This window comes from Megalobrama amblycephala, linkage group LG4 (genome assembly GCF_018812025.1).
Source record: "Megalobrama amblycephala isolate DHTTF-2021 linkage group LG4, ASM1881202v1, whole genome shotgun sequence".
In the NCBI taxonomy this organism is placed as follows: domain Eukaryota; kingdom Metazoa; phylum Chordata; class Actinopteri; order Cypriniformes; family Xenocyprididae; genus Megalobrama; species Megalobrama amblycephala.
The window spans coordinates 8655702-8669724 of record NC_063047.1 but is presented as its reverse complement, the minus strand read 5'-3'; the positions used below and the strand labels follow the sequence as shown (position 1 = coordinate 8669724).

Sequence of the window (14023 nt, the reverse complement as noted above, 5' to 3'; positions counted from 1 at the left end):
GGTTTCACAGACAGAGCTTAGAATAAGCCAGGATTAGGCCTTAGTTCAATTAGGACATTTAAGTAGCTTTTATAAACATGTCTTAGAAAAAAAACATTACTGGTATGCATCTTGAGACAAAACAATGGCACTGACATGTTGTAAGATATGTCAGTGCAAGTTGCTTTCAGTTAAAACAGCTCAAACATGCATTTTAGTCTAGGACTAGGCTTAAAGAGTTAGTTCACCCCAAAATGAAAATCCTGTCATCAATTACTCAGCCTCATGTCGTTCCAAACTCGTAAGACTTTCTTTCATCTTCGGAACACAAACGAAGATCTTTTTGATGAAATCTGAAAGCTTTCTGTCTCTCCATTGACTGCCTTTGCAACTGACACTTCAAAAAGTTCATAAAGAGATCAGAAAACTAATCCATTTGAATTTAGTGGTTTAGTCCAAATTTTCTGAAGAGATTTGATCACTTTTTATGATGAACAGATTAAATTTAGGCTTTTACTCACATGTAAAAATTGATCAGTGAACATAAACAGAAGCTCAACCTAACCTAAATAACGCACAAGAACAAACCTCTTCCGGAAGCTCAAACGTGCTGCGTAACCAGTGAGGTTCATTCTCATGTGTTCTGCAGCATGTTTTTAAAACGGTACTTCTAGAAAAAGAAGAAAGAATGTGGATCAGGTGTGTTTAGCTTTTAACATTTTTAATTCATTAATACAAGCCAGTGTGTCTGTAAACTTGCATATTAGCCTATATTGCAACATTATTATATTTTGTGCTGGGCATTAGCTTATGTTGTAAATAAAAAAGCCTGAAAATATCACTGTTAAATAGGTCTAAAAGGGTATTCCCACTCGTATTCGCATTCTTGTGCTTTCAACTCTTAAAATACATTCTTTCGACATGACTTGAATGCACCAATACTTCTTTTTTCACGTACTGTTTTCAAAGATGCCTTTACATGTGACCTGTTGTTGCCATGTCAGGAAATGTTCGGCACCACTTTGCATTTTTTTTTTTTTTTTTTTGTAATTAGTACTTACCACTAAAGTTTTCAAGTTTAAAATTAAGGAAAATATTTTGTTTTTCTTCTTTTCTTCTGTTTTTTTTTTTCACCCCTGGTTGCGTTCTTACAATTATTGTCTAAGACAAAGAGTCTAAAAAGTGTAGCTACATCTGATGCTGAAGCATAACATTTAAATGCTCTATAAACAGACAGCAAACAATACCACATTTTAAAAAAAAACTGTGTATTACTGGTTCCAGAGAAAGTGCATATGAGGTTGAGAGTGAAGGTCTGCAGCCTCCATTGTCCTGGAAATGCGATTCAGTAATAAATACATTTACCTCATTCACTGTTGTTTATGAACACGTAAACCACATGTTTTCATATTCTGTGGGTGGTCTTTGTACATTTAACAGTTGAGGTTTAACCAGTAAGAACAATGACCATTCTCTCTAAAATAGACCTCCACCATCTACAAGGAAAATCTAGGAAAATAATCTGTCATCGAGAGGAAATGGCTCTGTTCCCACATCTCCTGTAGCAATGAATATGATGAACTTTAATCTCAAAACTAGCCATCATCATTACTAGCATTTTAATGCATAAACCTACCCTCAGATTCACTGACTCAACATTAATATTGTTTACGATAATCCTGAGTTATGCTGTTTTTGTAAAAACAGATATGTAATTAATCATCTGAAGAGCATAGCCCTGTTTAGAAAACTAGTGAATGCTTTAATAAGCAATGCACACACATGCATTAATCTTCACATACTCTGCTCTGTATGGAAAGTAAATTGGTGTTAAGTGGTGGCCATGTAAAGACACAGGGCTTCAATTTACAAAGTTAAATACTACTGTAATGCAATAGTATGTGAAACAGTATACAGTATGCAAGGATAAAATGCATTGTATAGCTACATAATTGTCAGAATTCATAATGCATACAGTGTAAAAAAGTACTGAAGTACTGTAGAGTCCATCTTCTTTTCATTTTGTTACAAGAGTACACTTTAGTGGATGAAATGAATATAGCATCTGTGTTTGCCACATTGCAAAACACCACAAGAGGGTGCAATGAGGAGGAAAGGATAGGAGAATGAACTGACCTAACTACTACACATTTCTCTTTGCCAAATAATGTACGTTTATTATCGCATTCATCCATGATTTTTACATCCATTCAAGTAAGCATAATATAAAAGTAGCTGATATGGTCCCTCAAAAAACAGAGGATAACACTATGTTAGCACCATTGACAGACAACAAATGAGAGACATTCCACATTGAAAAAAGAAGAAATTACAAAATAGCATTTGAAATCCCTGTCTTAAAATAAGTTATTTAAAACTTGTATGATGAAATACTATGAATACTCTTGTATGAATGCTTGGAAAGGATCAAGACTGCTTGTGATGTTTTCAGTCAGCTTCATAAGAGTTACAGAATGGAGGGCATAAATAATAATGATTGTCCACAAAAACTGACCATCAGTCAATTTAGAATAACGAGAAGAACAAGGGAAAAAAAAAAAAAAAAAAAAAAAAAAAAATATTTAAATAGGGTCACCTGCTCCTGGGATGCCAGTGTTTATGAACCTCTGATCTGAATTGGACGGCTTGAGGCTACTGACAATATTTAAAGTAATCTTACATTACAATTCATAATGTAACAACATATTTTCTGATAATACTGTTAAAATAGGAAAATATTGTAGGGCTCATCATATCTTTCTAATGTATCAGTTGTTTCCACTACAAACCCAAAAGACACTTAAATAATAACCAATAATATCTATAAGCAGAAGTAATCAGCTTGGTTTTCAAAATGCCAACGTATATACCTGAAATGCATGTCACTAAAAAGGAAAGGAAATGGTCTTTTCAAGCCTTTATATTTTTGTAGACATATGTAATATTCTTTCAGAAGACTCATCTGAGGAAACTCCTCTCACCTTATTGAAACGCTTACAAAAAGACCTAAACCACAGATCCTGTCAAGTAAAAAAAAAAAGAAAAGTGCACCAGAGTTCCTTTCATGTCTGAAGTGAGCTCACTTGAGAGTTATCCAGAGTTTCATCTTCAACACCAGCAGCAAAGAGAGAAAGAATGAGGTTTCAGAATTGCTACTGGCTCAGCGGTCAGAGGGAAAAAACAGCTTTACAGTCTGTTAATCTCAGCCAAAGGGCTGTCTTCAGAGTCATTTCCTGTCTCGAATCGAGTTCTCGATTGAAAAAGTGATGTTCAGTCCTGTAATACAGTAGAAAACTGTGGAGACACTGAGCATAGTTGAACGAGTATCATGGAATTACTACTTAGAGATGAAAGGTCCTCTAGAGAGGTGTAGTGGTTCAGGGCTCTTGATAATCTCACTGGTTGGCCGGGGTTTCTAGATGTTCTTTAGCACCACTCCTTTACCTATGGGTCACCTGGTTGTTGATCAGGCCAGGGAATGTGTCTTCTGTCTCTGCACTAAAGGAGCCCCCTTAAAAGAGACAGAATCACAGTGACATTCACTATACAGGGTTCTAAGCATGACATTTTATGCAATTATGGGTAATACAGTGGTCTCAAAAATATCTGAACACTTTAGATTTTACTTAAAAAAAATTGTGAAGATATATAACAATATCAAAAAAAAAAAAAAACACAGCCTCTTTTTTATATTTACACTACCATTCAAAAGTTTGGAGTCTGTAATTTTGTTTAAAGTGTTTTTGAAAGAAGGCTTTTATGCTCACCAAGGCTGCATTTATTTGATCCAAAATCTTTTAAAAATATTATTAGAATTTAAACAAACTCTTCCTGTGAATGAAATCATTCAAATATGATTTCTTATTATCAATGTTAAAAATCAGTTTAATATTTTTGTGGAAACCATGATACGTTTTTGCATGATGAATAGAAAGTTCAAAATAACAGCATTTATTTGAAATAGAAATCTTTTATACATGTCTTTATGGTCACAGTCGATCAATTCAATGCATTTTAGCTGAATAAAAGTTTTTTTTTTTTTTTTAAACAATCTTTCTGACCATAAATATTTGAAGAGTAGTGTACAAGAATAAGCTAACTTTTCAGGTAAAACAAAAAAGTTTCAAATTATAAAATGTATATAATAAATGTTCAAAATAGTATTTAGAGAGTTTCTGGTGGTCAAACGTAGTAGAAAATATTCGTAGTTAGCATGAGGGGACTAGTCAATGAAAAGAAGGCATATTTCTAAGTGTCACTAAAGTGTCCAAAAGTTAATAATAATTGGAGCCAGTGTATGTGAAAAAGGTAAGTCATATTCATGGCAAGACAATGTGAAAAGACATTCATGACTTTTTGTTTACCTATATGGCAATTATACATCCATATACGGTGACCATCATATCGACATCTGCATTTGACAACGTTATTGGTGTAATCCGACTCAGCAACCTCGTAATTGGGGTTAATTACAATCTGTCAGAGAGTGAAAACAGTCAGCACATAGAATTAATCACAATGTCAGTTTCCAAGAACCAGGAATGATTCAAAAGAATGGTACTAAAATTATACTATTTCAGAAATGTCACTGTTACCTGGAATACGTAGTCTCCTGGTTTAACATCTGTAATGTCCACCCACTGGCAGTCAATATCATGTCTGTATGTATCCCAGCAGCCCACTGTGATCCCCTGCTCACCAAAGTTTGCGCATTCATATCTCTTCTCAATTCCTTATAAAGTAAACAATACAAAGAGCACGTCATCAAGGTTGATCACGAGTTTACGCTACTATAAAAAAGGAACAGAAAACATAACTATGATTTCAAAACCAGTAATACACAGAGTTAGAGTGAGGTCAAATTATGCTTACAATTGTTGGCTACAAAACATGCACATTCTTTCATACCTTCGTCACATTCTGAGTCCTCCAGACAGAAGCTTGCTTTGTGTCCTTCTGCCACCTTGGTGCCATTGTTGCTAAGTAGGTCATAGTGGGTGAACACTTCCATACTATGATAGTGCCTGTGACAGTAAAAAGAAAACGATTTAAAAATCTACCCTTACAAGTAAAAGCATACTCTACCATTTAAAATTTGTCTTCAGTAAGATTTTTTAATTGTTTTGAAAGAAGAATCTTATGCTCACCAAGGTTGCATTTATTTAAGTAATATTGTGAAATATGACTACAATGTAAAACTGTTTTCTAATGTAATATATTTTATAAAATGTAATTTTAAAAGCTTCTTTTTTTTTTTAAGCGGTCATTATTCTAGTCTTCAGTGTCACATGATCCTTAATAAATTATTCTAATGTAATATGCTGATTTGCTGCTCAAGAAACTATTATTATTATTATTATTATTATTATCAATGTTGAATACATTTGTGCTACTTAATATTTTTGTGGAAACTATAAAGTTTCTTTTAGGATTCTTTGATTAATAGACACAGTTCAAAAGAACAGCATTTATTTAAAATAGAAATCATTATAAATGTCTTTACTGTCACTTTTTGTCAATTAAATCTGTCCTTACTGAATAAAGTTATTAATTTCTTAAATAAATAAATAAATAAATAAATAAAAACATGTTCTGTCCCCAAAGTTTTGAATGGTAATTAGGTATTTTATTTTTGTTCATGACATCAAAATCTGGATAAATTTAATATATTCACATGACATCCAAATTCTACCTCTGTTGTCCCCAGCAGTTATCAGACCCCCTCACCTGTGGCAGTCATGCCAAACCCAGGTTTCTCTGGAGGCTTTGGGTCTGAAGTCGGATTGTCCGTTGTTGTGGATCTGGGAGGAGAAGCGGAGGAGTCGGCGATAGGAGTTGGCTGGGGTGGCACTGGAGGTAGAGCCCAGGCAGTTCTCCTCATAAGCACACTGTAACATGAACATAGGTCGGTCCTCTAAGTATGTGGTCTGTTCCACCACCTGAGGGTTGAGCACCAGATCTGGGGCAGCTGGAGGGAAATAAAAAACTTGTTCCTGTCAGTGTTCTTTTAAAGATTGGTTTATGCAGGTTTTTCATTGTTTTGACCTCAATATTATCTGAAAAAGAGATTTGTTTCAAACACATATTACACCACCAGCTATATTAGTAATCCTGTAGTAGTATACTAGTGTATGCTAGTGTTAAAGGGATAGTTCACCCAAAAATAAAAATTATCCCATGATTTACTCATGCTCAAGCCATCCTAGGTGTTTATGACTTATTTAAAACTTTATGAACTAAAATTACGAGCTTCCGGCAGACAACCACATGCATACTGCTCAAGTCGGCTTGTGCCACAAGAGTAACCCCTGACGAGATGTATGACGTAGGATGTAGGAGTATCGTAAGCTTAGACGCCTCTTGCGGTTTAAACAAATAGGGCTGGGAAACAAACTCAAGCTCCTCTTCTCTTTTATCGAAATCCTCTGATATTTCTCTTTAAAATTTCTTGTTTTAGACTTCTAATTCGTGTACAATGTTTTGTTTTGCTCTATCCTCTGCGCTAATGCATCGGGTCAGAGGTTACTCTTCTGCCACAAATCGATGCATACAGCCGTCTGCCGGAGGCTAGTTATTATAGTTAATAAAGTTTTAAATATTGATATTTTTCTTACAAAAACTCATCACTTCACTTCAGAAGGCCTTTATTAACCCCCTGGAGCTCTATAGATTATCTTTATGATGGATGAGTGGATGCATTTTTTGGGCTTCAAAATCTCGAGCCCCATACACTACCATTATAAAGCTTGTAAAAGACAGGATATTTTTAAATATCCGACTGTGTTCATCTGAAAGAAGACAGTCATATACACCTAGGATAGTTCGAGGGTGAGTAAATCATGGGATAATTTTTTATTTTTGGGAGAACTATCCCTTTAACACACTACAAACATATGACAGGCTAGCATGGTATTTTCAAAGTGACCAGTAGAGGTCAGTGTTTCTCCAGAAAATAATTATTTGAAGCTAAAAGAAAATCCCAAATTCAGTATCTCAGAAAATTAGAATATTACTTAAGACCAATACAAAGAAAGGATTTTTAGAAATCTTGGCCAACTGAAAAGTATGAACATGAAAAGTACGAGCATGTACAGCACTCAATACTTAGTTGGGGCTCCTTTTGCCTGAATTACTGTAGCAATGTGGCGTGGCATGGAGTCGATCAGTCTGTGGCACTGCTCAGGTGTTATGAGAGCCTAGGTTGCTCTGACAGTGGCCTTCAGCTCTTCTGCATTGTTGGGTCTGGCATATCGCATCTTCCTCTTCACAATACCCCATAGATTCTCTATGGGGTTAAGGTCAGGCGAGTTTGCTGGCCAATTAAGAACAGGGATACCATGGTCCTTAAACCAGGTACTGGTAGCTTTGGCACTGTGTGCAGGTGCCAAGTCCTGTTGGAAAATGAAATCTGCATCTCCATAAAGTTGGTCAGCAGCAGGAAGCATGAAGTGCTCTAAAACTTCCTGGTATACGGCTGCGTTGACCTTGGACCTCAGAAAACACAGTGGACCAACACCAGCAGATGACATGGCACCCTAAACCTTCACTGACTGTGGAAACTTTACACTGGACCTCAAGCAACGTGGATTGTGTGCCTCTCCTCTCTTCCTCCAGACTCTGGGACCCTGATTTCCAAAGGAAATGCAAAATTTACTTTCGTCAGAGAACATAACTTTGGACCACTCAGCAGCAGTCCAGTCCTTTTTGTCTTCAGCCCAGGCGAGACGCTTCTGACGCTGTCTGTTGTTCAAGAGTGGCTTGACACTAGGAATGCGACAGCTGAAACCCATGTCTTGCATACGTCTGTGCGTAGTGGATCTTGAAGCACTGACTCCAGCTGCAGTCCACTCTTTGTGAATCTCCCCCACATTTTTGAATGGGTTTTGTTTCACAATCCTCTCCAGGGTGCGGTTATCTCTATTGCTTGTACACTTTTTTCTACCACATCTTTTTCTTCCCTTCGCCTGTCTATTAATGTGCTTGGACACAGAGCTCTGTAAACAGCCAGCCTCTTTTGCAATGACCTTTTGTGTCTTGTGCTCCTTGTGCAAGGTGTCAATGGTCGTCTTTTGGACAACTGTCAAGTCAGCAGTCTTCCCCATGATTGTGTAGCCTACAGAAGTAGACTGAGAGACCATTTAAAGGCCTTTGCAGGTGTTTTGAGTTAATTAGCTGATTAGAGTATGGCACCAGGTGTCTTAAATATTGAACCTTTTCACAATATTCAAATTTTCTGAGATACTGAATTTGGGATTTTCCTTAGTTGTCAGTTATAATCATCACAATTAAAAGAAATAAACATTTGAAATATATCAGTCTGTGTGTAATGAATGAATATAATATACAAGTTTCACTTTTTGAATGGAATTAGTGAAATAAATACACTTTTTGATGATATTCTAATTATATGACCAGCACCTGTAATCACTCAGTCAAGACATACAAATATAAAAATGTATAATTATAAGAATAACTAGATTTTAATTTGAATTCTCTGATGATAATACTTACTCTCAGAGCAGGAAACTCCAGCAGCAAAGCGTCCTCCACCTTTAGGGCAGCTGAGATATTCTCCATGATGCAGACAGTGGGAGAGAGACATCTCTGTTCCCGAACACCTCACCCCACTCATAACCACTGCATCTGCACTCACTGCACCAGGCCAGTACCACGTCTCCTATACAAACACAAAATTACACCTCAGTTCAGTTCAAGTGATTCATCCACCCCACAGGGGAAATTAAAGGTAGTGCAAATACACTGAATATCAAGAAACCATTTATTATTAAACAAATTACATTGTTAAAGATGCACCCAGTAATTTGTACTCATTAAAAAGATACAACCAGTAATAGTACTTTTGAAAAATATGATTAAAATGACTTGGTAGCATAGTAAAAGCTGTTTAATTTTAAATGGAGAAAGCTGCATCATGGGAGCAGACACGTTGAGATGTGTGCAATACTTATAAGATGTATATCATACATGCTTTATCTCAGTACACAGTGTTGTTATTGTTAACTAAAACTATTAAAATAAAGCTGAAAGAAAAAAATTAAATACAAATATATGAAAAACTTAAAATAGAAATGTTGCCTTTTTTTTCCAGTTTTAGCTGAAGTACTAAAATTGCTAAAACTAAAAACTTAAATAAAAATACACTAAAGTTAAATAGAAATCTTAAAAAGTAAAAATGACAAAAGCACATGAAATTACTAAAACAAACTATAAATAAATAAATAAAAAATAAATACTAAATAATTTATAAATTATAGTTTATAAGTAATACTGAAACAACACTGTCTCAGTAACCTCTCTGTTACTGGTCACTTTTCATAAATGAATCAAAGCTGACTGTGAATAGAGCATTTATCCAATGGCATCAGTAACTGAAAACTTTTCATGATGCTACATTCACATTGCTAGGTGTCGCTAGCAATGTGAATGTAGTCTTACTGAATGCACCTTTGTGAAAGAACAGATACAATATATTAAAATGAGAGAACACAAAATTGAGGGGAAATTTCAACAGAGAAAGTGAAATCACTATAACAATAAAATGTAAGATAACCACAAGATGGTGCTATTGCCTGTCACCTTATCAAAACCTCTGGGGCTTCTTTGTTCTAACCTAGAAAAATCCTCAGCAGCCTAGACCTAGCTTAGGGCATCAGTGGGGAAAGTCAAAACACTAAATAGTAGCCAAAGGAGAATTAAACTTAATACCCAGAGCAACAAAATGTTCTCTTTGATGCCATATTTTACAGTAAGTTACCTACACTAAAGTCTTAAGCCTTTCTTATTATTAAACCATTTCATTATTTAATAGAAACACAAACACAGTCCATATTGTTTAACCATTTCCAGTCATAAATTACTTGTCAACACAACAGTAACATCTTCAAAAGCAAACCTCTCCTTCTTTTTCCAACCCTGCGGCAGTCAACTGTTTCGTTCGTTCTTATCCATTTAAGATCCGTTTGATGAAGAGATATAATTTCCTCTTGGAATAGAGAGTCTTTAACTCTCATAAATGCTTCCCAGGTGTAACTGTTTATCTTCAATGCTGTCAAACCAGAAGGGAGTAACGGTTTCTCTTGGCAACCGTAAACAAAGACATCTATAACTGTCAGAAAGCATGTATTTAAGAAGGTTAATCTGAGACATGTCTTAACAACTGGTTGTTCTACTAATCACTATCAGAAACATCATTCTCACAAGAAGACTTCAAGCCGAGCTGTGCAAAACGTGAAAGCACATCAGACTCTAATAAAACTGGGATTCATTTCAGACTTCAGATATACAAGTACATGTGTTTCCTTGCAGTAACTCATTTTGTCCCTGGCTATTAAAAGAAAGAATTCTACCTTGGATGTGGTACAAATGAGTAGAGAGAAAGTGCACTGCTGGAAAAACACAAGCAATATTTGAAAAACAGTTTCTTTAGGGACAAATTTGACAAACAAAATCACAGGACATTCTTTAGAAGGTACACCAGTCTGTTTACAAAATCCCATCTGTGAATTGACAAATGTGATGTCATTACACTACGTGCCTGAGTGATGGAATGCTGAGATTTTTTTATTAACAACCAGCTGCAATAGACACCACAGAACCACATTGTCACAAGATGGTCAATAAAGATCAAACTGACCTGAAACATTCCAGTAATGATTATGATTTGGTTTTGATTAAGTTCAGACGTCACTGAAAAACTTTTAGCCCACACAGAGCTTTGATTTCAGTCTTCTACCATCCCTGCTTATACAAAAAAACAAAACTGAATAGTAATGCGAGTTTGAAATACCATGAATTTCTTCAAAGGGCCAACATCTAATTTACTAAGATCAAGGGATGATCCGGTGAGAGGGATAGACATACCTTACCAACTGCCTGTTGAGGTATCAGCAGTGTAGAAGGATCACAACGTGAGACTCAAATGTTCAAGTCTGATGAGGATTTGAGAGTAAACATACCTGGAAAGCATTACTTGCAAAGCCCAGGCCCAGCTGTCTGCAGACCACCATGGCCTCCATAGTGCCCCAGCCCTCACTGCACACAGTCCCCCACACCAAAGAACCGTTGCGCTCCATAAGAACCTCGACACGGCCTTCAAAGGGGTTATGACCTCCACTCAACCGCAGCTGCAATAATGAAGAGCAGACTGGTCATGTTATACTATGACAGTAAAAATGCATTTCTAGAGTCAGTCAATTTGAGTAAGTTCTTACTCTCTGTTGGAAGCCCATGGCAGGAACATTGCACCTCACGCCTGCGTCCTCCTCATGACTGCAGCCTTCAGAGTCTTTATCCATATTGAAGGGGCACTCAGTGACAGACTTCTCAAAGCCAGAACATTGAACCTCATTCATATGTACAGGGCCCATTCCTAGAAAATACATGTTTTCAAACAGAGACACAAATATAAATGGTCATCACATGTTTAGTCATAATAATAATAAATACCTACCTATATACACATATCTAATAATGGCATCATAGGAACAAAACATAATTTACCCCCCAAATTTTAACTCCTTAGGTCTCTTTTGAAAGTGGTGTACCACGAGCAGTACAGTGGAACGCTAACAGGTTAATGCACTAACAGGTTAATGCATTGCGTACATATTTTAAAGTTTTTGGGGAATTACTGTTTTGAAAAGAGAAAGAACTGAAAGAATTGAACCTATCAATCCAGAGTTTATATGAATCTAACATGCCATTAAGATGGAATTTACTGGCCATGTTAAAATTTTGGACAACTGTAGATTAGTGACCTAAAACTACACTTTAAACCTGAAATAAACATGGCAACATGAAATTAGTAAAAAACAATACTTTTTTATATATATATATAACATGGTAGGACTACTACAAAACATTCAGACACACTGTGACTGTGGGATGTATCAATTATTTAAGCCAGGGGTTTGAAAACCCATAAATATGATGATTCCCATGAGGACCACCTTAAAATATTAAGTCATTAATCATTTTTTAAAGACCCATTTGTGTGAGAAAAAACAGTAAGCATGATAACATAAATACAGCATGCTGTCTGCAAAATTAAAAGGAAATCTCATAAACTGAGAAATCACATTTTCCCTGATCTTCTGACAAATAAGTGATCATTGTACTATAAAAACATAATGTAATTTTCAGAACTCAAAACAGCTTTTATTGAAACCAGGCTTTTTTTTCAACTAATAGTAAAAATGTAGTAAAATATTTCAAAAGACTTAAGGCCTGTTCACACCGGGACGAATATCGCGTGCGATTTTCGCCGACGTTTAACGCCTCGTGACTAAACAACGGGCGCCAATGTGAGTGTGCACACCGACGCGAAAAACGCGAGGCGTAAAAGCGTCATTTTTTAAAAAACGCCTCGGGTTCGTTTTTTTGGTTTGACGCGCCGCGTTAAAAACTGGCCGAACAATGAGATTGGTGCTTTTGTTCACGTGCCTGGAGCTGCTGAAGTTACAGTAAAAAAACGACTTGGTGGCGCTCAAGCACAAAACAGTCTTGCCGAGCACACAAGACGACGAAGAGAAAGTAAGTAGACGAGGAAGACCCCTACAAACTATCCCTGCGTCTCAAACAGCTCCCTAGCTTCCTAGGTCGTGTATCAGTATACCATTTAAATGAATGTGGCCGACTCCCTGATCAGTGCCCTGACTACTGAACTAGGGAGCTGATTGAGACGCACGCTATTTTTGCTGTTTTTTCTTTTACAATCAAGAAATATAGTTAAGAATGTCTATTTCATAAATGTTTATTTGCACTACTGTTTCTGACTACCATCTCTCATATATGCCATTTAATATCTACATTTTTATCTTCTTTAACTTTCCTAATATCATATGTTTATTTGCACTACCGTTTCTGACTACCATCTCTCATATATATGCCATTTAATATCTGCATTTTTATCTTCTTTAACTTTATTAATATCATAAATATGTTTATTTGCACTACCGTTAAGCACAAGCGCCACATACTGTCAGGGAGTGAATTTGCACGTTCACTCGTGCATCGCCAGTGAAAATCGCTTGGGTGTGAACACAAAAAACGTCTCTAAAAACGCTGGCGATAAACACTTGCGATATTCGTCCCGGTGTGTACAGGCCTTTACACACGTAATACTTATTTCATATGCAAAGATATTACATGTGCTATATACATAGTATCTGTAGTTAAGACACTGATGGAAATTACTTTCATTATAACATTGTATCACATTTAGTCCTCCATTTCCCTAGAGCATTTTGTGCTATGAATACCTTTAAAGGGCCCAAGTAAATGCATGGAAGTCAGAGAAGTTGTAGCGTTCCATCTAGAACCTTCAGATCATTTCAACTATACGCACCTTGTCCAAGCTGACCTCCAGAAAGCGCCTCCTTGGCACTCCCAAATCCAAGCTCACGACACACCACAGTAGCTGCTACGAGATTCCAGTTGTCATCGCAGATCGTGCCCCATTCTCCATTCTTCAACACCTCCACACGCCCCTCGCCAACCACAGCGCCACCTCTTATACGCACTAGGGGTTGCTGTGAAGGAAAAGGAAGACTGAATGAGAAAGACTGATTCCTCCTGGCAGAAAAGCTGAAGTGCTAACCTCAAAACTTCTCATATTTGTCAATGAAGGGACAGAAAGCTCTTTGATTTAATCAAAAAAATATTAATTTGTGTTCCAAAGATGAACGAAAGTCTTACGGGTTTGGAATGACATGTGGGTGAGGGGTGAGTTCTGTAATGACAATTTGCATTTTTGGGTAAACTAACCCTTTCAGAAATCAGTCTAATATGCTGATTTGGTGCTCAAGAAGCATTTCTTATTATTGTCAACATTGAAAACAGTTGTGCTGCTTGATACATGATACATTTTTTTTCCAGGACTCTCTGATGAATAGATGAAAAGTTCAAAAGAACAGCACTTATTTAAAATATACATTTTTTTGTAATATTATAAATGTCTTTACTGTCACTTTTTATCAATTTGATACGTCCTTGCTAAATTCCTAACTCCAAAACCTTTATCATT

General features: G+C 36.3%; 1 protein-coding gene across 1 annotated transcript in view; it reads right to left on the bottom strand.

Annotated features, from left to right (window-relative positions):
• Nucleotides 1–2129: 2129 nt before the first annotated feature.
• The window catches only part of loxl2b (lysyl oxidase-like 2b), a 29025-nt gene continuing 17131 nt past the window's right edge, over nt 2130–14023 (bottom strand). Inside the window, exons 6-14 of the mRNA XM_048187254.1 lie at nt 13346–13529; nt 11211–11368; nt 10956–11123; nt 8491–8656; nt 5707–5947; nt 4888–5003; nt 4575–4711; nt 4344–4455; nt 2130–3490 (exon numbers count right to left, since the gene is read on the bottom strand). Of these exons, the coding sequence (XP_048043211.1) occupies nt 3420–3490; nt 4344–4455; nt 4575–4711; nt 4888–5003; nt 5707–5947; nt 8491–8656; nt 10956–11123; nt 11211–11368; nt 13346–13529 (1353 nt within the window). The 3' untranslated portion in view covers nt 2130–3419. The remainder of the gene's footprint in view (nt 3491–4343; nt 4456–4574; nt 4712–4887; nt 5004–5706; nt 5948–8490; nt 8657–10955; nt 11124–11210; nt 11369–13345; nt 13530–14023) is intronic.